General features: G+C 43.6%; 1 protein-coding gene across 1 annotated transcript in view; it reads left to right on the forward strand.

Moving 5' to 3' along the window:
- Window positions 1–21,632, forward strand: part of LOC141141064 (kinesin-like protein KIF6) — a 550,310-nt gene that overhangs the window by 23,280 nt on the left and 505,398 nt on the right. The window contains exons 5-7 of the mRNA XM_073628752.1: window positions 9,177–9,282; window positions 14,461–14,602; window positions 18,269–18,487. Of these exons, the coding sequence (XP_073484853.1) occupies window positions 9,177–9,282; window positions 14,461–14,602; window positions 18,269–18,487 (467 nt within the window). The remainder of the gene's footprint in view (window positions 1–9,176; window positions 9,283–14,460; window positions 14,603–18,268; window positions 18,488–21,632) is intronic.

Here is a 21,632-nt window from a genome sequence, read left to right on the forward strand (position 1 = left end):
TGTCCTGCGCAGAGAAATGCTAAGTTCAGGCTGGATATGCGCCTTACCATACAGTTCACTTTTTGGCCATTCCATTTGGCTTGACTATTATATACATCGCTGGATGGGGATAGAAATGTGATTTACTTTATTGCACTCGCTGAGTTATTATGTTTATGTTTATGCAACTGTGCTCTTTGGGCTCTAGTTATGTGAGCTCCATTTTATTTCATTTCATTTTATGTGATTCTATGCCTCTTTTATTGGTTATGTTTAGACCAGTAGCACACTTGTAATGTTACAACCCACTAGTCTGTTATATCACTGCTAATGGCACACCGCATGTACATATAAAAACCATCGATAGCCGGGGGTGGAGGGGGAGGCTCGGGAGCTCGCTTCCCGGCCCTGTCTATCCACCGACCCACATAGGACAGCGCTCCATTCCCAGTATAGTGTCTGGGGAGCGTAATAGCCCATTTGGCTAATTTAGTATTTGCACTAAGCTGCACTCTCTAGTGACAGCTTCTAAATTTTCTCTTCCACTCTTTCCTGAGTTTACCCACTTTCTCTTACGGAACCTGCTCTACACCCCCTTCACTCCCCCTTACTCTTCCCTCAACTCCCCACCCCCTCCTGTTCATCTACCCCTTGAATATCAACATACCCACCACCCACGATCATGGCCTCCATAAAAATAGTCTCTCTTAACGTGAAGGGCCTAAACACGCCAGAGAAAAGACGTATTTTGACTAATGACATGAGACGCATGGGCGCTGACATTGTTTTCTTGCAGGAAACCCACTTTAGGGAAGGTTCTCTGCCGACACTTCAGAACAGATTTTTTCCGGTGGTATATCACTCAAGGTACACAGAAGCTAAATCCAGAGGGGTCTCTATTCTAATTTCGTCCAAAATCCCATGGTCACTTACAGAAGTAAAGTATGACAAGGAAGGTAGATTCCTCTTTCTAAAGGGGAAGATAGGGGATTCAAAAGTAACTCTAGCTAACCTGTACGTTCCCAACGCACACCAAGACATATTCCTCAAACGACACCTGGAGCTACTATCGCAATTCTCAGACGGACATTTGATCTTGGGAGGAGACCTTAATGTTCCCCTTACCCCTACGGAGGATACTTCCACTGGAACATCCTCAACCTCGCGAGATTTGCGTAAACGTATCGGTACGACGTTACACAATTCACAACTGATAGATGCTTGGCGTCTTTTTCACCCGGGGGAAAAGGACTATACTTTCTTTTCTAAACCACACCAGACGTATTCCAGAATCGATTACTTCCTGATCCCCCACAGGGACTTGCAAGCGATTAAAGAAGCCACTATAGGTTCAATTACATGGTCGGACCATGCCCCGATTACACTGCGGTACGTTCTCCCAGACCTGAGGTCGACACAGAAACCACCGTGGCGACTAAACGAGGGACTTCTGAAAGACCCAGAAATTCTAGCTGAGGTAACCAAGGAAATAGGTCACTATTTTACCTCTAATACCACCCCTGACTGTGACATCGGGCTAGTGTGGGAGGCGCACAAAACCATTATTAGGGGGATACTCATCAAACATGGCTCACGACTCAAACAGCAAAGGATTGCACAATTGAATACTTTGCTAAAGAAATTAGAAACATTAGAAGAGCGTCATAAACAGACACCCACCAAACAACTGGAAATAGAACTAGACTCAGTCCGTACGCAGATCATTGACCTCTTACGATATAAAGCGAAAGCGGCAATACAAATTAGCAAAAGGAAACATTATGAATCTGGTAACAAATGCGGGAGACTTTTAGCCCAATCATTACGAGAACAAAGAATGGCCTCATATATACCCCACATTATGTCCCCTACGGGTAGGAAGGCCTCTCTACCCCAGCATATCGTGCAGGAGTTTAGTTCCTTCTATTCCTCTCTATACAATTTAAAGGAGACACATACTCCCCCCGAAAAAACGACAGAATACATATCATCCTCCCTTATGCCGACCCTCCCAGAGGACGCAAAATCCCTATTAGAAGATCCCATCACGTTGAACGAACTGCAAATTGCATTAAAAAATACTAAACCGGGTAAAGCGCCAGGTCCGGATGGGCTTACAATCCCTTATTATAAGACCCTACTCCCCTCTCTAGGTCAACATCTGGTCAGACTCTATAACAACCTAGGCTCAGGGGGAAAGTTTCACAAATCCACATTACAGGCACAAATCTCCGTCATACCAAAAGAGGGTAAAGATCCAGGCCAATGCGGGTCCTACCGCCCGATTTTCTCTTTTGAATACGGATCTAGAACTTTTCACAAAGATCATCTCCACCAGATTAAAACAACACCTCACCTCACTTATACACCTAGACCAAGTAGGTTTCGTCCCAACTAGGGAAGCTGGGGACAACACGATAAAAGTCCTTAACCTACTGCATATAGCTAATAGTACCAAATCCCCATTCATCCTACTCGGAACAGACGCCGAAAAAGCGTTCGACTGGGTCAGCTGGAGGTTCATGTTTGCAACGCTGAAACACATAGGACTAGGAGACAAAATGATACATTGGATTTCCGCAATTTATTCAGACCCAACGGCCAGAGTAAGAGCGAATGGGGTAATCTCGGAAGCTTTCCCAATTACTAATGGGGCCCGTCAAGGCTGCCCTTTATCGCCTCTGCTCTTCGCGCTATCCCTGGAACCTTTCCTATGCCACATTAGATTGAACCCAGACATTACAGGAGTAGAAGTAAATAAAAAACAATTTAAAGTTTCTGCATATGCTGACGACTTGATGTTCTCCCTCACAAACCCAACCATCTCTCTCCCCAACCTTATGAAAGAATTTCACATCTATGGTCAACTAGCCAATCTGAAAATGAACCTTAGTAAGTCTGAAGCGATGGGACTGGGAATTCCACAACCACAACTCACACAACTTCAGAATAGTTTCCACTTGAAATGGACCACTACAGCCCTGAAATACCTGGGTACACACATACCTCCGACATTCTCCCAATTATTCAAGCTTAACTTCCCACCCCTACTAAAAAAAGTCCAGCAAATGCTAGATAAATGGAATGGGGGGCTCCAGTCCTGGTTTGGACGTTGCAACATCCTCAAGATGATAATCCTACCCAAATTTCTGTATCTCCTACAGACTATTCCAATACATATACCCGCAGGCTACTTTAACCAAATACGATCAATATTCATTAAATTCCTTTGGGCAGGGAAAAAACCGCGACTACACAGGAAGATCCTTTCGTTGCCCAAACAATACGGAGGACTGGCAATGCCTGAACTCCAGACCTACTATAGAGCGACACATCTAGGAAGGCTCATCGACTGGTGCTGACATACAACCACCAAACTGTGGACGCAACTTGAACAAGCACAAAGCGCGATTCCTATACACAGAACCCCCTGGTGTTATATTGCCCTCCCAACAGATCTCAAGCGCCACCCGTTAATAGGTAACACGTCACGTGTCTGTGCTCATCTGATTGACTCATCTTCCCTCTTTTCTTGTAATTCACCACTTAAACCCATATTAGGAAACCCTTTGTTTGAACCAGGAATGGGCGATGGGAGGTTTCGGGAACTGAGGGAGGAGGGACTATACCAAGCCCCACATTTCGGCACTAGGGGTAGGTGGAAGACTATCACAGAGTTGTCCGATCCAGAAGGACAGTTCCGTCTGGATTTTTTGAGAGCACTACAACTCCATCACTTCCTCAGCAGCATGTCACCACCTAATGACACTGATCAAACCCTCACACCTATGGAAGACCTACGCTCGGGAATGGGGTCCTTACTACATTCACTCTCTCTAACCTATAGTATGTTAATCACTCCAGCAGAGCAATATAAATTACAGGGCCTCACCAAATGGGAAAAAACTAAAATGTCAGTTTACCACCAGCAAAAAACAACACATCCTGCAGTTTACCCACAAATCCTCTTTATGTACCAAGATCCAAGAAACAAATGATAAAATCCTTACTCATTGGTACAGAACCCCAGCATTGCTTAACACAATATTCCCCTAGTTATCAGATGTGTGTTGGAGATGTCAAGAAAAAAAAGGCACACTCCTCCATATTTTCTGGTCCTGTTCTCGGATCCAGAACTTCTGGAAAGAAGTCCGCCAGTTAACGCAAAAATTCACAGACCGAGTTGTACCAGATGACCCGGCATACTTCCTTTTACATGCCAACGACACCCCCACACGGATTTACAAGAAATCAGTTGTACGTCATTTGCTAGATGCTGCAAAAACTTGCATCCCACTCTTTTGGAAGTCCACTCAAACACCAACCATAGCCCTCTGGCTCCAAAAAGTGGAGGAAATAAATCAGATGGAGGACTTAATCCTCACAAGCCAAAACAGACAGGAAACGTACACCAAAACTTGGCAATTATGGAACATGTTCAAGTATTCAGAAGAGGGACAGGCACTTCGAGGCCGGGGATGTTGTGATGCACTCTGTTCCTAGGAATAATCGCAGATAGACGCAAGCAAATACACATACTCGTGAATCACTATTCGGATCCCAAACCCCCTCCCCCCCCCCCCCCTCATATCCTTTCCCTCCTTCCTTTCTAACCCTGTTTATATCTATTCCACCCTACTAATCTGCTCTTCTTCTCACTAGATATTCTCTTTTTCTCTCAAAATAATAAAATAAATAGGAAACCGCTCAAACTGGGATCATGTTCCCCTGCAATCACATACAAGGCACACTGACAGACGGAGGACTAGTGGAAAGCACAATATAGATGGACTCATAGTTCTATGTTACTAACTAGGATATAGGTCAGAAACTATGTTGTAGTAAAAAATCTGTAGGCCATCAATACTGTAATATCTTGCTATCCCTCCCAAGCTTATAGAATAGAGACGCCATGTTTTTCATTTTATATCAGTGTGCAGCACATATTGTTCCTATACCTATGTATGTACTGTTGTTGAATGCAATTACATTATTGCTGTATGTCCCGGTGAACCGGTTTTCTAATATAAATAAATAATTAAAAAATAAAATAAAACAGCAAGCAGGATCTGGAGCCAGAAGGGATGTCAGCCAAACAAGTCTTTTGCCAGGAATGCAGGAGAGCGTCTCTGTGATGTTGACCAAGGCGAAGGCAGAGATCCTCTGGGCTGGACGGCTTCAGTAGGCAGGACTGACGAGCAGGATATCATCAACAGCTGAGTACCTGTGGAGAGATAGGAGCTGGCAATTAGCCGACAGCTAAGCGGCCAGCTCAGAGAAGGAAGGGCTGAGCCCAGCCCTGACACTAATATGCTGGGGATCTGCTGAACGTGGGTACTAAAAAGCTAGGGATCTGCTGAACGAGGGTACTAATAAGCTGTGGATCTGCTGAACAAGGGTACTAATAAGCTGGGGATCTGCTAAACGAGGGTACTAATAAGCTGGAGGTCTGCTGAACGAGGGTACTAATAAGATGGGGATCTGCTAAATGAGGGTACTAATAAGCTGTGAAACTGTTGAACGAGGGTACTAATAAGATGGGGATCTGCTAAATGAGGGTACTAATATGCTGGGGATCTGCTGAACGAGGGTACTAATAAGCTGGGGATCTACTGAACGAGGGTACTAATAAGCTGGAGATCTACTGAACGAGGGTACTAATAAGCTGGGGATCTACTGAACGAGGTTACTAATAAGATGGGGATCTGCTAAATGAGGGTACTAATAAGCTGTGAAACTGTTGAACGAGGGTACTAATATGCTGGGGATCTGCTGAACGAGGGTACTAATAAGCTGGGGATCTACTGAACGAGGGTACTAATAAGCTGGAGATCTACTGAACGAGGGTACTAATATTCTGGGGATCTGCTGAACGAGGGTACTAATAAGCTGGAGATCTGTTGAACGAGGGTACTAATATGCTGGGGATCTGCTGAACGAGGGTACTAATATGCTGGGGATCTGCTGAACGAAGGTACTAATAAGCTGGGGATCTGCTAAACGAGGGTACTAATAAGCTGGGGATCTGCTGAACGAGGGTACTAATATGCTGGGGATCTGCTAAATGAGGGTACTAATATGCTGGGGATCTGCGGAGTGGGGGTACTAATAAGCTGGGGATTTGCTAAATGATGGTACTAAAAAGCTGGGGATCTGCTGAGTTGGGGGTTCTACTGGGTCCCTTTAAAACAAACAGAAAACCAACACACACAGGGCATTTGCCAAGCTTTATTAAAGCTTTAAAAAGCATGAAAAACACATTAATAAGTCAGATGTTTGCTCACAAATCTCTTCCTTCTGGGTCAGAGCCTCATCTTCAGATACATTCTGTTCTGATATTGTCCATGCGGCGCTGTCATTCCTATCGCCCTCCTTTATAAGTTGAACCACCTTGCGGTTTAGATTTATTGGTCCTATTAAAAATTAAAACCTTTTTTTGATATTCTGTTGTTGAGGTTCGGCGGCTCGCTGGGTCATAGTGACAGCTGAGATATGCAGACCGGTCATTCCAATTACCCGTACTCGGTAAAATCTGGAACGCCGAGCCTTACGAGGGAGAGGAGTGCGCATTCCTCCTCGTAAATTCTTCGTTCGCTAATTTGTTTTTTTAATTCCTTCGCTGGCCCCGCCGAGCCCCCTTTGTAGCGTTTGACATTTTCAAAATAAAAAAAAAAGCGATTTTTCTGTCCAGAGTCTTGGCGCGTCTTTTGATGGGCGCGATTTCAAGCGATCAATCTATGGGCGGCTCATCGCCCCAGTCTTCGGAAATTGACCAACAGCTGTGCCACTTCATGGATGCGTCCAAAAATGCGTCTGACTCCCAGTGGATGTGATTAACGGGCGTGCCTTGTGTTGCTGATTTTGGATCGCCGAGTCCCTTTTTTAGCATAAATTTTCTTGTGGCTGATTTGGGCTTCTGTACGCCGTTCTCCTTCTGATTTATTCATCAATCTGGTTTCCTGGCTCAGCCGTTACCAGGAAAATATTCACACGTGAGACAGGTGAGAACGCCGGGACCGCCATACAGGACACCTCCGCCGTTCTCCACCACGCCGCTCATTAATTCTGCTTGTCTGTTCAGTCCATCCCGGGAGAGGAATTCCAGTCCTTAATACATTATTTTTATCAACAACATGACTGTGTAATATATATATAGTACCAGATATAGAATACAGATACAGCAGAGTGAAGAGATCTGGAGTATACAGTGCCTTGAAAAAAGTATTCATTTCCACATTTTTGTCGTGTTACAACCAAAAACATAAATGTATTTTATTGGGATTTTATGTGATAGACCAACACAAAGTGGCACATAATTGTGAAGTGGAAGGAAAATGATAAATGGTTTTCAACATTTTTTTACAAATAAATATGTGAAAAGTGTGGGGGGGACATTTGTATTCAGCCCCCTTTACTCTGATACCCCAAACTAAAATCTAGTGGAACCAATTGCCTTCAGAAGTCACCTTATTAGTAAATAGAGTCCACCTGTGTGTAATTTATTCTCAGTATAAATACAGCTGTTCTGTGAAGCCCTCAGAGGTTTGTTAGAGAACCTTAGTGAACAAACAGCATCATGAAGTCCAAGGAACACACCAGACAGGTCAGGGATAAAGTTGTTGAGAAGTATAAAGCAGGGTTAGGTTTTAAAAATAAATATCCCAAGCTTTGAACATCTCACGGAGCTCTGTTCAATCCATCATCGGAAAATGGAAAGAGTATGGCACAACTGCAAACCTACCAAGACATGGCCGTCCACCTAAACTGACCGGCCCGGGCAAGGAGAGCATTCATCAGAGAAGAGCCAAGAGGTCCATGGTAACTCTGGAGGAGCTGCAGAGATCCACAGCTCAGGTGGGAGAATCTGTCCACAGGACAACTATTAGTCGTGTTCTCCACAAATCTGCCCTTTATGGAAAAGTGACAAGAAGAAAGACATTGGTGAAAGATAGTCATAAGAAGTCCTGTTTGTAGTTTGTGAGAAGCCATGTGGAGGACACAGCAAACATGTGGAAGAAGGTGATCTGGTCAGATGAGACCAAAAATGAACGTCTTGGCCTAAAAGCAAAATGCTATCTGTGGCGGAAAACTAACACTACACATCACCCTGAACACACCATCCCCACTGTGAAACATGGTGGTGGCAGCATCATGTGGTGGGGATGCTTTTCTTCAGCAGGGACAGGGAAGCTGGTCAGAGTTGATGAGAAGATGGATGGAGCCAAATACAGGACAATCTTAGAAGAAAACCTGTTAGAGTCTACAAAAGACTTGAGACTGGGGCGGAGGTTCACCTTCCAGCAGGACAACGACCCGAAACATACAGCCAGAGCTACAATGGAATGGTTTAGATCAAAGCATATTCATGTGTTAGAATGGCCCAGTCACAGTCCAGGCCTAAATCCCATTGAGAATCTGTGGCAAGACTTGAAAATTGCTGTTCACAGACACTCTCCATCCAATCTGACAGAGCTTGAGATATTTTGCAAAGAAGAATGGACAGAAATGGCCCTCTCTAGATGTGCAAAGCTGGTAGAGACATCCCCAAAAAGACTTGCAGCTGTAATTGCAGAGAAAGGGGGTTCTACAAAGTATTGACTCCGGGGGGCGCCATACAAATGCCCCCCCCCCCCCCCACACACACACACACACGTTTCACATATTTATTTGTAAAAAAATGTTGAAAACCATTTATCATTTTCCTTCCACCTCACAATTATGTGACACTTTGTGTTGGTCTATCACATAAAATCTCAATAAAATACATTTACATTTTTGGTTGTAACCTCACAAAATGTGGAACATTTCAAGGGGTATGATTACTTTTTCAAGGCACTGTATAGTACAGCATACAGAGTGGCCCAATCTGAAGTTTATAATCTACAGCTGTAGAGAGAGTGAAGCTTTTCCAATGTACACCTCATTGTACAGAGCGCAGCAATCTTATGTATGAAGCGAGTGCGGTGACCTGCAGTATATAACGAACACCACAGGTTACAAAGTGCAGCAATCTGGAGGTTGTTACTTACAGCACAGCATACAGAGCAGCATGTAGTGTACAGTACAAGATACACAATGGAGCTGTGCTTTATGACTGTCGGTATCTCACACACAGTAACAGTTGGTGACAGTTGTGGTTTAGTGTCCCAGAACAGAATTGGAATTAGTCTGAGATTTCTTTTTTTTTTTTTATGCAGGCTGGATGAGCAGATACACAATTTCCTTGATGATGGAGACCCCGAGAGCACCTTGGACATTGGCGCAGACATGCGGAAAATTCACTACTGCTTTACTTTACTGAAGGTAATGAACCAGAAGTTCCAAATTTAACCCCTTGACCTCCGGAAGGTTTCACTTCCCCCCTCCAACTACACGCCCCCCCCCCCCCCCCAACTACACCCCCCTCACGAGCAGGCCATTTTTTGCTATTCAGCACTGCACTACTTTAACTTGTAATTGCGCGGTCATGCAACACTGTACACAAATTAAATTTATATCATTTTTTTCATACAAATAGAGATTTCTTTTGGTGGCATTTGATCACCACTGGGTTTTTTATTTCTTACGATATAAACGAAAAAAGACTGAATTTAAAAATAAAATAATGATTTTCTACTTTCTGTTATAAAAATATATCCAATAAAATCAAATTTATTTATAAATTTAGGCCAAAATGTATTCTGCTACAGGTCTTTGGTAAAAAAAAAAACCCGAAAAAAAAAATACAGTAGGTAAGTAAATAATCCTTTCTTCATAAATTTAGGCCAAAATTTTATTCTGCTACATTTTTTTGGGTGAAAATAACCCAAATCAGTGTATATTATTTAGTCTGTAGGGAAGTTATAGAGTCCACAAACTATGGGATGTATATTTAAAAAATGATCAATCCTGATGTACTGATGACCAATCTCATTTCTTGAGTCCCCTAAAATGCCAGCACAGTACAAATGACCCCTTTTTGGAAAGTAGACAGTCCAAGGTATTTATTTAGAGGCATGGTGAGTTTTTTGAAGTTGTAATTTTTTGTGAAATAAAAAAAAACAAAAAAACATTTTCTCACAATTTTTTTTTTTTTTTTACATACTGTCATCAGAGCAGTACAGCGTCATTATATGTCTGGTGTGGCGGTGATCAGGGACACTGACTGGTGACAGGAAATAAACAAAATTTTAAATCATTTTTTATTCAATTTTTAAACTTTTTTTTTGTTTTAACATTTTTAACCAGCTTGGCCAGACTGCTGGTTGGGAGCTAAACAGTGGGGACCTTGAGTGGAGAGTGTTTTGCTTTTTGATTGCTGGTGATTGCTGGGTTGCATTTTTAGGTTCTTTTTGGGGCTTTTCCTTGTAGCTTTTTAACACCTTTTTTTGTCACTTTTTTTTTCTTTGCTTCCTTCAGCCTACTAATTAAGGGGAGTGGTTAATTGGTCACAGGTGCTTGAGGCCTATATAACTTCTGTAGAACTCATTGTGAGCCTGCTCATCTTTTAGCTTGCTGGAACTTAGACCAAATAGAACTGGACTAAGTGATGAGTTAAAAATCAGAGTGGAAAATAAGACGTTTCAACAGGGGAAAAAGTACCTGTGTAGAGTGAGTGTGTATCTTTGTATGCACATGGGCTGTATTGAGTATTAGTGTCAGGTAGTACCTGTGTATTCTGAGTACCTGAGTGTTGTCTGAGTAGTGTGTGTGGATCGTTAGTACTTGTGTATTGTGTGTGTGCACGTTGGTCTGCGGGTGCATGTTGGTCTGCGAGTACTTGTGTATTGTCTGGTTGAGTACCTGTGTATTGTCTTGTTGAGTATTGGTGTCAGGAAGCTAGTTGTTCGGTAATTTGGACAGGGTAAAATCCCCAATCCTCATTAAATTAGTAGGTACGATGCCCGGTGGGTGTGGAGATGTGACTCGGTGTACATCTTGCGGCATGTATGCGTTCCTTGATCATTGGATCGAGGGAGAAATTACTGCTGTGCAAAATGTAAGCACATTGTTTCCCTGGAAGCCCAGGTTCAGAATCTGGGGAAGCAACTGAGAAGTCCCTCCATACTAAAGGAGAGCCAGGAACGTACGCGGCAGGTGCCTGCAGGGGCCAGCACAGAGGCGGGTGGAGACAAAGAGGTGCCGGCTCTAGGAAAGGGTAAAAGGGTAGATGGGTGACAGTCAGGAAGGGAAGAGGGGGAAGTGTCAGGGAGAGGCCGATCCAGGGCTGGAGCATCCCAATAAGTACGCTCCATTGAGTGACATTGGTGAAACCAGTCAGGGACCAGCACTGCTGGAGCTGAGGGACTCTCCTAGCTGCCGGGGGAAGAACTCGTTATTGAGAGTGGGGGGGAAGCGAAGGGAAAGGAAAGACAGATTCTGGTGGTAGGGGACTCAATTCTTAGAAGGACAGGGAGGGCAATTTGTAACAAAGACCTGAAGCGCCGAACTGTATGTTGTGTACCGGGCGCTCTGGTTCGGCACATCACGGATCTGGTGGACAGATTACTGGGAGCGGCTGGGGAAGACCCGGCTGTCATGGTGCACGTTGGCACCAATGACAAAGTCAGAGGCAGATGGAGTGTCCTAAAGAACGATTTTAGGGATTTAGGAGCTAAATTGAGGAAAAGGACCTCCAAGGTAGTATTCTCAGGAATACTACCGGTACATCGAGCCACACCAGAAAGGCAGAGGGAGATTAGGGAAGTAAACAAGTGGCTGAAGAGCTGGTGTAGTAAGGAGGGGTTTGGGTTCCTGGAGGACTGGGCCGACTTCTCAGTCGATCACCAGTACTATAGAAGGGACGGACTGCACCTAAATGAGGAGGGTGCAGATCTGCTGGGAGTGAAGATGGCCAAAAAGTTAGAGGGGTTTTTAAACTAGGCGATGGGGGGGAGGGTCCAGAGGTAGAAATAGTCGGTGCGGAACATATTCCAGAGGGTAGTATTGGGGGCATTAGTGGTAGGTTGACTAAAGCACATAAACCCAAGGTAAGTATAAGTAAGTAACAAGTCCTAGTTGCAATCTCAGAACACCCAATAAGAGGATAATATGTGACCGGTCTACACTATGTGGCATGTTCACCAATGCCAGCAGACTGGCGGACAAGATGGGTGAACTAGAGATACTGTTGTACGAGGAGGATTTGGATTTTGTGGAAATTTCAGAGATTTCAACAGCTCTCATGATTGGCTGGCAACCATTCAAGGGTATACCGTTTATCGCAGGGATAGAGAGGGTAAAAAAGGGGGAGGGGTATGCCTGTATATCAAGAATAATGTACAAGTGAATGTGAGAGATGACATCACTAAGGGAGCTAGGGAGGAGGTGGAATCTTTATGGGTAGAGCTCCAAAGGGATGAAGGTAAGGGGAAAATAATACTGGGAGTATGCTATAGGCCCCCTAACCTGAGGGAGGTGGGTGAGACGGATCTCCTATCACAATTCGGATTAGCAGCAAGGATGGGAAGTGTTATCATAATGGGGGATTTTAATTATCCAGACATAGACTGGGCGGAGAGAACCACGCATTGATCTAAGACTTGCCAGTTCCTAAATGTCTTGCAGGACAATTTCATGGTTCAGATGGTAGACGCACCAACTAGAAATAAAGCGTTAATGGATCTACTGATTACCAACAATATAGACCTGATCACGGATGTGGAAACACAGGGCAATTTAGGAAACATCGATCACAGGTCAATTGGCTTCAGTATAAATCACACAAATAGGAAACATGAGGGGAATACAAAGACACTGGGTTTTCAAAAGAGCCAACTTCCCTAAACTACAAACCTTTCTTAGAAGGCATGAACTGGAATAAAATCTTAGGAACAAAGAACACGGAGGAGAGATGGGTTTGCTTCAAGAGCTTTGAGAGCATCCCATTAGATAATAACAAAAGTCCTGGATGGCTTAACTCCAATGTAAAAATGCATATAAAAGCAAAGGAAAAGGCCTTAAAAAAATACAGGGTTAAGGGATCATCATCAGCATTCAGACTTTATAAAGAATGCAACAAGAAATGTAAGGGTACACAGAAGACACATAGCGGAGGAGAGCAAAAAAAATCCCAAGAAATTCTTTAAGTATGTAAACAGTAAAAAAGGGAGGACAGACCATATTGGCCCCATAAAGAATGAGGAAGGACATCTGGTTACAAAGGATGGGGAGATGGCAAAGGTATTGAATTTATTCTTTTCTTCAGTCTTCACAAGGGGATCGGGGGGCTTCAGTAACCAAAACTGCAGTGTTTATCCTCATGACACATCACAGGAAGCACCTCCATGGTTAACAGAGGACAGAATTAAAATTAGACTTGGGAAACTTAACATTAATAAATCACCGGGACCAGATGGCTTGCATCCGAGGGTACTTAGGGAACTCAGTCAAGTAATTGCCAGACCATTGTTCCTAATTTTTACTGACAGTCTACTGACTGGAATGGTACCAGCTGATTGGAGAAAAGCCAATGTAGCACCAATATTTAAAAAGGGAATAACTTGCCCTGGATGTGGAAACCTTGCAAAAAGATCTGAACAAATGAATGGGGTGGGCAACTACATGGCAAATGAGGTTTAATGTAGAAAAATGTAAAATCATGCATTTGGGTGGCAAAAATATGAATGCAATCTATACAATGGGGGGAGAACCTCTGGGGGGATCTAGGATGGAAAAAGACCTGGGGGTCCTAGTAGATGATAGGCTCAGCAATGCCAAGCTGCTGCTAACAAAGCAAACAGAATATTGGCATTAAAAAGGGGATCAACTCCAGAGATAAAACGATAATTCTCCCGCTCTACAAGACTCTGGTCCGGCCGCACCTGGAGTATGCTGTCCAGTTCTGGGCACCAGTCCTCAGGAAGGATGTACTGGAAATGGAGCGAGTACAAAGAAGGGCAACAAAGATAATAAAAGGTCTGGAGGATATTAGTTATGAGGAAAGGTTGCGAACACTGAACTTATTCTCTCTGGCTTGAGAGGGGATATGATTTCAATTTATAAATACCGTACTGGTAACATTTAAGGTATTTTTTGTATGTTAAGCCACATTAAGCTCCCCAACAAACAAGCTTAATGTCTCTAGTTTGCCTTGTGGAACACTGAAATTCATGAAACTTCTAGGATCGGTTTGGAAAGTTAAAAACTTAGGATGTGCAAATTTTCAGGGCAATTGATTGAGGTTTAGTCACTTTATTACACGTTAAGCTACATTAAGCAATTTTCACATTAAATGTTTTAGTATATCTCTCGAAGGAGAAGTTCAGAATAAACATTCCCAGCTGGGTTGCTTGATGTTATCACAGAGAAGGGTCAGACCCGTGTACAATACGGCTCCTCGCCATGCCCTTTGTGACACGTATACAATAAAACTATGGTTGAGAATTACCCAATGTGTCGCCATACTTTATGTACTTCAAAATACTCGTATGCCTTTTATTTTGTACTAAACTAACAATTGGAAAGGTATGAATATGATTTATGCCCTTTTTTGCCTCCCAGAGACTTTTCTGTGACAGGAAACCATCTGATGTCGGAATCTCTTCTCCTGAGACCACCACAGAAAGGCCGGGATCTTCTATTGTCCGTCCAGAAGAAATGAAGAAGCTCCGAGACCTTCTACAGCAAAGAGACAATGAAATCAGTATCCTTGTCCAGCCCAAAACACATTCATTCATTTATTCTAGAGAATTTATAAATCAGTTTTGAAAATCGCACCTTGACGGTGATCCTTCTCAGTCTCACTGATCAGCCAGAACTTTATGACCACCCACCTAATATTGAGTAGGTCCCCTTTTTCCTGGCAAAACAACCCTGACCCGTCGAGGCCATGGACTCCACTGGACCTCTGAAGGTATGCTGTGGTATCTGGCACCAAGCTGTCACTAGCAGATCCTTTAGTGCCGGTTCACACAGGGGCGATTTGTCAGGCGACCTAGCCGCCTGACAAGTCGCCTCCCGTTCTGTACAATGGAACCGTTCTAATAGGAGCGGCGCAAGTCGCTCCGACTTAGAGAAAGGTTCCTGTACTACTTTGGGGGCGACTTGCATAGACTTCTATACAGAAGTCGTTTTGCAAGTCGCCGTGGAAGTCGTGTGCAGGTCGCCTCGGTGAGGCAACCTGCAAGTCGCGCCGCCCCTGTGTGAACCGGGGCTTAAAGTGATTGTAAATTCTCGTTTAAAAAACAATAAAAAACACTAAAACTAAAAAAAATGTTATACTTACAGTGGATATAAAAAGTCTACACACCCCTGTTAAAACGTCAGGTTTCTGTGATTTAAAAAAATGAGACAAAGATAAATAATTTCAGAACTTTTTCCACCTTTAATGTGAGCTATAAATTGTACAACTCAGTTGAACAACAAATTGTACCAGCTGAAGCCCCAAAGTATAATGCTGCCACCACCATGCTTTACGGTGGGTATGGTGTCCTTTTGGTGATGTGCAGTGTTGTTTTTACGCCAAACATATCTTTTGAAATTATGGCCAAAAAGTTCAACCTTGGTTTCATCAGACCATAATACATTTTCCCACATGATTTTGGGAGACCTCAGATGTGTTTTTGCAAAATTTATCCAGGCTTGGATGTTTTTCTTCATAAGAAAAGGCTTCTGTCTTACCATTCTACCCCATAGCCCAGACATATGAAGAATATGGAAGATTGTTGTGACATGTCCCACACAGTCAGTACATGCCAGATATTCCTTCACCTCCTTTAATGTTGCTGTAGGCCTCTTGGCAGCCTCTCTGACCAGTTTTCTTCTCATCTTTTCATCAATTTTGGAGGGATGTATTAGGGGGTGCTGGAGGGGCTGCTACACACAGAAGGTTTTTTGTCTCTAAGATAAAAAAAAACCTTCTGCCTTTACAGCTCCTTTAAGGCCACTTAAAGTGATACTAAAGTCTTGTTTTTTTTTTTTTGTTTAAAAATAACAAACATGTTATACTTACCTGCTCTGTGCAGTTGGTTTGGTACAGAGCAGGCCGGATCCTCCTCTTCTTCTCGGTTCCCTCTTTGGTGCACCTGGCCCCTCCCTCCTGTTGAGTGCCACCACCCCCCCCCCAGCAAGCAGCTTGCTATAGGGACACCCGAGCCGAGCCACAGCTCCCTGTGTCCATTCAGACACGGAGCCGTGGCCCGGCCCCGCCCCCTCTCTCTTCTCATTGGCTCACTGACTTTGACAGCAGTGGGAGCCAATGGCGGAGAGAGAGTCCCGGACAGCCGAGTCTCTCATGCAACATCACTGGATCGAGATGGGACTCAGGTAAGTATTAGGGAGGGCTGCTGCACACAGAAGGTTTTATATCTTAATGCATTGAATGCACCTTCTGCCTTTTACAACCACTTTAAGGACCAGGCCATATCTGGCACTTTTTGTTAACAAGCAAAACATTTTTTGCTAGAAAATCACTTAGAACCCCCCAAACATTATATTTTTTTTAGCAGAGACCGTAGAGAATAAAATGACATTATAATTTTTATGTCACGTGGTGCCCCATCGTTAGTGTCAGTAGGAGGAATAGTGACCTGTCATTGGTGTCAGTGGGAGGAATAGTGACCCATCATTAGTGTCAGTGGGAGGAATAGTGACCTATCATTGGTATCAGTGGGAGGAATAGTGCCCCATCATTGGTGTCAGTGGGAGGAATAGTGACCCATCATTGGTATCAGTGGGAGGAATAGTGACCCATCATTGGTGTTAGTGCAGGGGGTTGCACCCCATTGTTGTCAGTGGAAGCAATTGAACCCCATTGCTGGTGTTGGTGGGAGGAATTGCACCCCATTGTTGGTGTCGGTGGGAGGAATGGTGCCCCATCATTGGGAGGAATAGTGCCCCATCATTGTTATAAGTGGGAGGAATACTGCCTTGTCATTGGGAGGAATAGTGCTACAGCATTGGTGTCAGTGGGAGGACTTGTTATTCATCTTTGCTGTCAATGGGAGTAATTGCACCCCATTGTTGGTGTCAGTGGGAGAAATAGTGCCCCATCATTTGTGTCAGTGGGAGGAATAGTGCCCCATCATTTGTGTCAGTGGGAGGAATAGTGCCCCATCATTTTTGTCAGTGGGAGGAATAGTGCCCCATCATTGGTGTCAGTGGGAGGAATAGTGCCCCATCATTGGTGTCAGTGGGAGGAATAGTGTCCCATCATTGTTATCAGGGGGAGGAATAGTGCCCCATCATTGGTGTCAGTGGGAGGAATAGTGCCCCATCACTGGTGTCAGTGGGAAGAATAGTGCCCCATCATTGGTGTCAGTGGGAGGAATAGTGCCCCATCATTGGTGTCAGTGGGAGGAATAGTGTCCCATCATTGGTGTCAGTGGGAGGAATAGTGCCCCATCATTGGTGTCAGTGGGAGGAATAGTGCCCCATCATTGGTGTCAGTGGGAGGAATAATGCCCCATCATTGGTGTCAGTGGGAGGAATAGTGCCCCATCATTGGTGTCAGTGGGAGGAATAGTGCCCCATCATTGGTGTCAGTGGGAGTAATAGTGGCTGATAATTGTTATAAGTGGAAGGTGCAGTGCTATCTTGTTGGTGTCGGTAGGAGGAATTATGCCTTACTTGTGGTGTCAGTGGAAGGAATGGTGCCTCATTGTTGGTATCAGTAGGAGGAAGGAATAGAGATAAAGGAGGCAAAGGGCCACAGTTTGAAGAGCACTGTTCTAGAGGGATCCCACAGGTATGGTGTATATACATAGTTGGTCCAAGCTGGAACAGTGTAACTATGTAAAAATGTCCATATCTGGAATTCTTCTTTAAGATTTACTTACTTAGCAGATGACTCTGTAGCTGGGAATTATAACGGGACGTCCAACACTGGCCACAGTGCCAACTAACCAACCTCTTACTGATAGCTCAAGCTGCTTGGTGTGTTTTATAGGATCCCATCACAAAGCTCTGCAGTTGGGGAGTTTAGCAGTCACTTTGCTCTGTTATTTCACACTCAGCAGCCAGCTTGTGTTATCAGCTTGAGGACAGGCAGCAAACCTCTTAGGGCCTTTGCACTCAGACTCGGCTCCAAGAGTCATCCTGAGAGTAAAATTAAATAAGGTGATAATTAAATCTTTCAGAAGAAGCTTTCACTGTAATAAAGATTAGATACAGCTTGCTGCAACTCTGGCAAAAGCTCAACAGCAACTGTTCCTGTAAGATGGGCCACGTCCTAAATCCCTCTCCGCCTCTGTAGCTCTAAGAAATGTGTTGAGTTCACTTTCATAGGCTTCTGTTGCTCCAAAATGTAGCCATTTTTATCAAAAGCAGCCATTTTTATTAGAAAATACTTGTTCCTATAAACAATATTCAGATATATTAGTGAGCATGTTGAAGAAAGAGAAGAAGAGGAACCAGGATGCCACGTATGAAATGAGCCAGTCTGGAGGCCAGCTTCGTTCACATAGTGATGCCAGCCTTGGTGGAAGACCAGCATGGAAGACTCCTCTGACACCCAAGGCTTCATCCCTCCAGCAAGTCAGCGACAGCATGCCTATAGAATCCAGACCTGTGGCTTTCCAAAGGAGGGCAGGTAGGTGACCTAAACCTACACCAAATACATATTTTACATTGTTTGCTAATGTAGCACCCTCCTAGTTAGTTAAGGACCTGCAAGGTCAATTTAAATTTCAGCTTCTACCGTAGCAGTGGTTGTTTGATTTTGGTCTGCTCAGGGCTGCACTGGCTGGGAGTTTGCTTCCCTCTGCCTCTTGAAGAAGTTTCTGGAGTTCAGGGAGGGAGTAGACATGTGCAATTCGTTTAGTTCTGAGTTCGTTTTTTAACAAATATTGACAAATTTCTTGATTCCGAAATTTCCAAATTTTTGAATTTCGGAATATTTCAATTTCTGAATTTTCGAATTTCTGAATTTTCAAATTTCGGAATGTTCAAATTTCGGAATTTTCAAATTTCTGAATTTTCAAATTTCCAAATTTTCGAAATTCGTAAATTCAGAAATTCTAAATTTTTAAAATTGGAACATTTCGGAAATTCATAAAAATTCTAAAATTTGGAAATTTAAAAATCAAAGAATAAGAATGAAATGAATGAAAATCTGAAAATTCAAAAGAATGAAAATCTGAAAATGTGAAAATCTGAAATAATAACTAATAATAAATATTAAATTATAGGTATTGGAATTTCCTTTCAAATTTGGCTGTTAGTGAACGTAACGAATACGAATTTATCCGAAGTTACGAATTATCTGAAATAACGAATGTCGTATCTAAACGAATGCAACGTGACGATCTATATATTAATAAATAATAATAATAAAACCTTTTTAGCATCATTATTTATTATTAATTTGTTCCATTCCATCTGTTTAGATGCGTCATTCGTTATTTCGGATAATTCATAACTTTAGATAAATTTGTATTTGTTACGTTCACAAACAGCCAAATTTGAAAGGAAATTCCAATACCTATAATGTAATAGTTAGTTATAATTTCGAATTTTACTGATTTTCTTTCTTTTTTTTAGATTTTCGAATTTCCGAACTTTCGAATTCCGAAAATCAGAAAATTTGAATATACGGAAATTCGTAAATTTGAAAATTCGGAATTTCGGAAATGTGAAAATCAGAGTTTTCGGTTTTCCAAATTTTCGAATTTCCGAAAAAAACAAAAAAACGAATGAAGCAATAAGGAACACATTTTTTGTCAGTGCACATGTCTAGCTGTGCACATGACCAGCTTGAATAATGAGCAGGGCCCAGCCAATCCCTGGGGAGGTGTGCCCAGATGGTGGCTGGGGGAGCTGTGAAGTAGTTCGGAGGAGATGGATCTGTGAGCTAAGAGGAAGGGAACTGCTTATTGTTGGACCCCCCCCCTTTGGACTGGAAGCTGGACTAACTTCTTGGAGTCTGTAAATGTGGACTGATTATTGCTGAGATCTTGTGAGTAGAGACCCCTTATCTGCACTAAAGGTTATTCATTGTCCCCAGTCATGAACCGTGGTCTATTCAGGTCTGCCTTTTATTTGTGCTCACTCTGTCTCATGGTCCTCAGCTATGAACTGTGGACTGTTTGTCTACCTATACTAGTGCTACTGCCACTACATAAGAAGAGGTGTCCTCTGCTAGCAATATATTGCGTTTTGGCGTATCCTGCAACACCCTAGATCCCCTCTCCCAAGTTCTACTACCAATAAGACATAACCCCTAGACTGATTACTGAACTAGAGTGAATAAACGGTTGCTGTGTGCCTGGCTGCACTATAGTGGGCAAGAACCTGCGCAATCTACAGCAGCCCCTCCGGGGGTAGTGCTCCACTATTATTATTAGAGCAGTAGTATTATTAGTAGGTAATAAACATATTATCCTCAAGTGACCATACATATCATTTTGTAGCCACACTTCCCTTGATTACTCTAGGCTCAGTCTTTTTGAGTACCAGCTAATCTGTTCTAGATGCAATCCACAGATTGCTGCAGTAAACTTCAGTTTTTTTGTTTTTTTTTGGGTGGCTACATTCGCTTGCATGGTTTGTGTTGAGCTCCATTGGATCCACTGCAACATGCAACCATACACGCTTGTCCACCAAAGATTATAGATGGACATGAAGCCACTCTGTACAAACCCATAGAGCTAGCACAGAGGGTCTGCAGTGCATGAGGATGTCTGTTACCCCCCCCAGGTTTGATTGACAGCTAACTTTGCCATTCCGTTTTAGCACAGTCTCTGAAACATCAGAGTGCAGGTACAGTATATACTTGAGTATAGGCCAACCCGAATATAAGCTGAGGCACCTAATTTTATCACAAAAAAACTGTGAAAACTTATTGACTCGAGTATAAGCCTAGGGTGGGAAAATGCAGCAGCTGCTGGGTAAACAATGCCATCTGCAGCCTCACTGTGCCCATGTGCAGCCTCACCGTGCCCATGTGCAGCCTCACCGTGCCCATATACAGCCTCACCGTGCCCATCTGCAGCCTCACCGTGCCCATCTGCAGCCTCACCGTGCCCATCTGCAGCCTCACTGTGCCCATTTGCAGCCTCACTGTGCCCATCTACAGCCGTACCTTTGATTACTAAAACAGCGGGTGTCTCCCGCTGTGTTATGCAGTCTGTTTGGCGGCCGTCCATTGTAACAAAGCCCCGCCTCCTCCTCATCCGTGATAGGCGTAACACTGATACAGTTTCCCTGTTCCTCTATCACGGACGAGGAGGAGGCGAGGTTTGTTACAATGGACAGGTCCGAACAGACTGCATAACAGCGGGAGACCCCCGCTGTTTTAGTAATCAAAGGTACGCCTGCAGATGGGCACAGTGAGGCTGGAGATGGGCACAGTGAGGCTGGAGATGGGCACAGTGAGGATGCACTGTGAGGAGAGGAGAAACCCGCTGTTTTAGTAATCAAAAGTACGGCTGCATATGGGCACAGTGAGGCTGCACCTTCACTTGAGACCCTGACTCGAGTATAAGCCGAGTGGGGGGGGTTCAGCCTAAAAAATGGTCTGAAAAACTCGGTTTATGCTCGGGTATATACTGTACATTACAGTGTTCACGAGAGGGACATGTAGCCCTGGCGTAAGGGCATCATGGGTATGCTCCCTTACAACCAACTATGAACTATGGTTAAGTCCAGTGGCGGCTAGTGTTTTTTTTTTTGGGGGGGGGGGCAAACAAGGAGGTTCAATGCCGATTTTTTTATAGTTTACTTTGAAGTTAGGGAGA

The sequence above is a fragment of the Aquarana catesbeiana genome, linkage group LG04 (assembly GCF_042186555.1).
Source record: "Aquarana catesbeiana isolate 2022-GZ linkage group LG04, ASM4218655v1, whole genome shotgun sequence".
Taxonomy (NCBI): domain Eukaryota; kingdom Metazoa; phylum Chordata; class Amphibia; order Anura; family Ranidae; genus Aquarana; species Aquarana catesbeiana.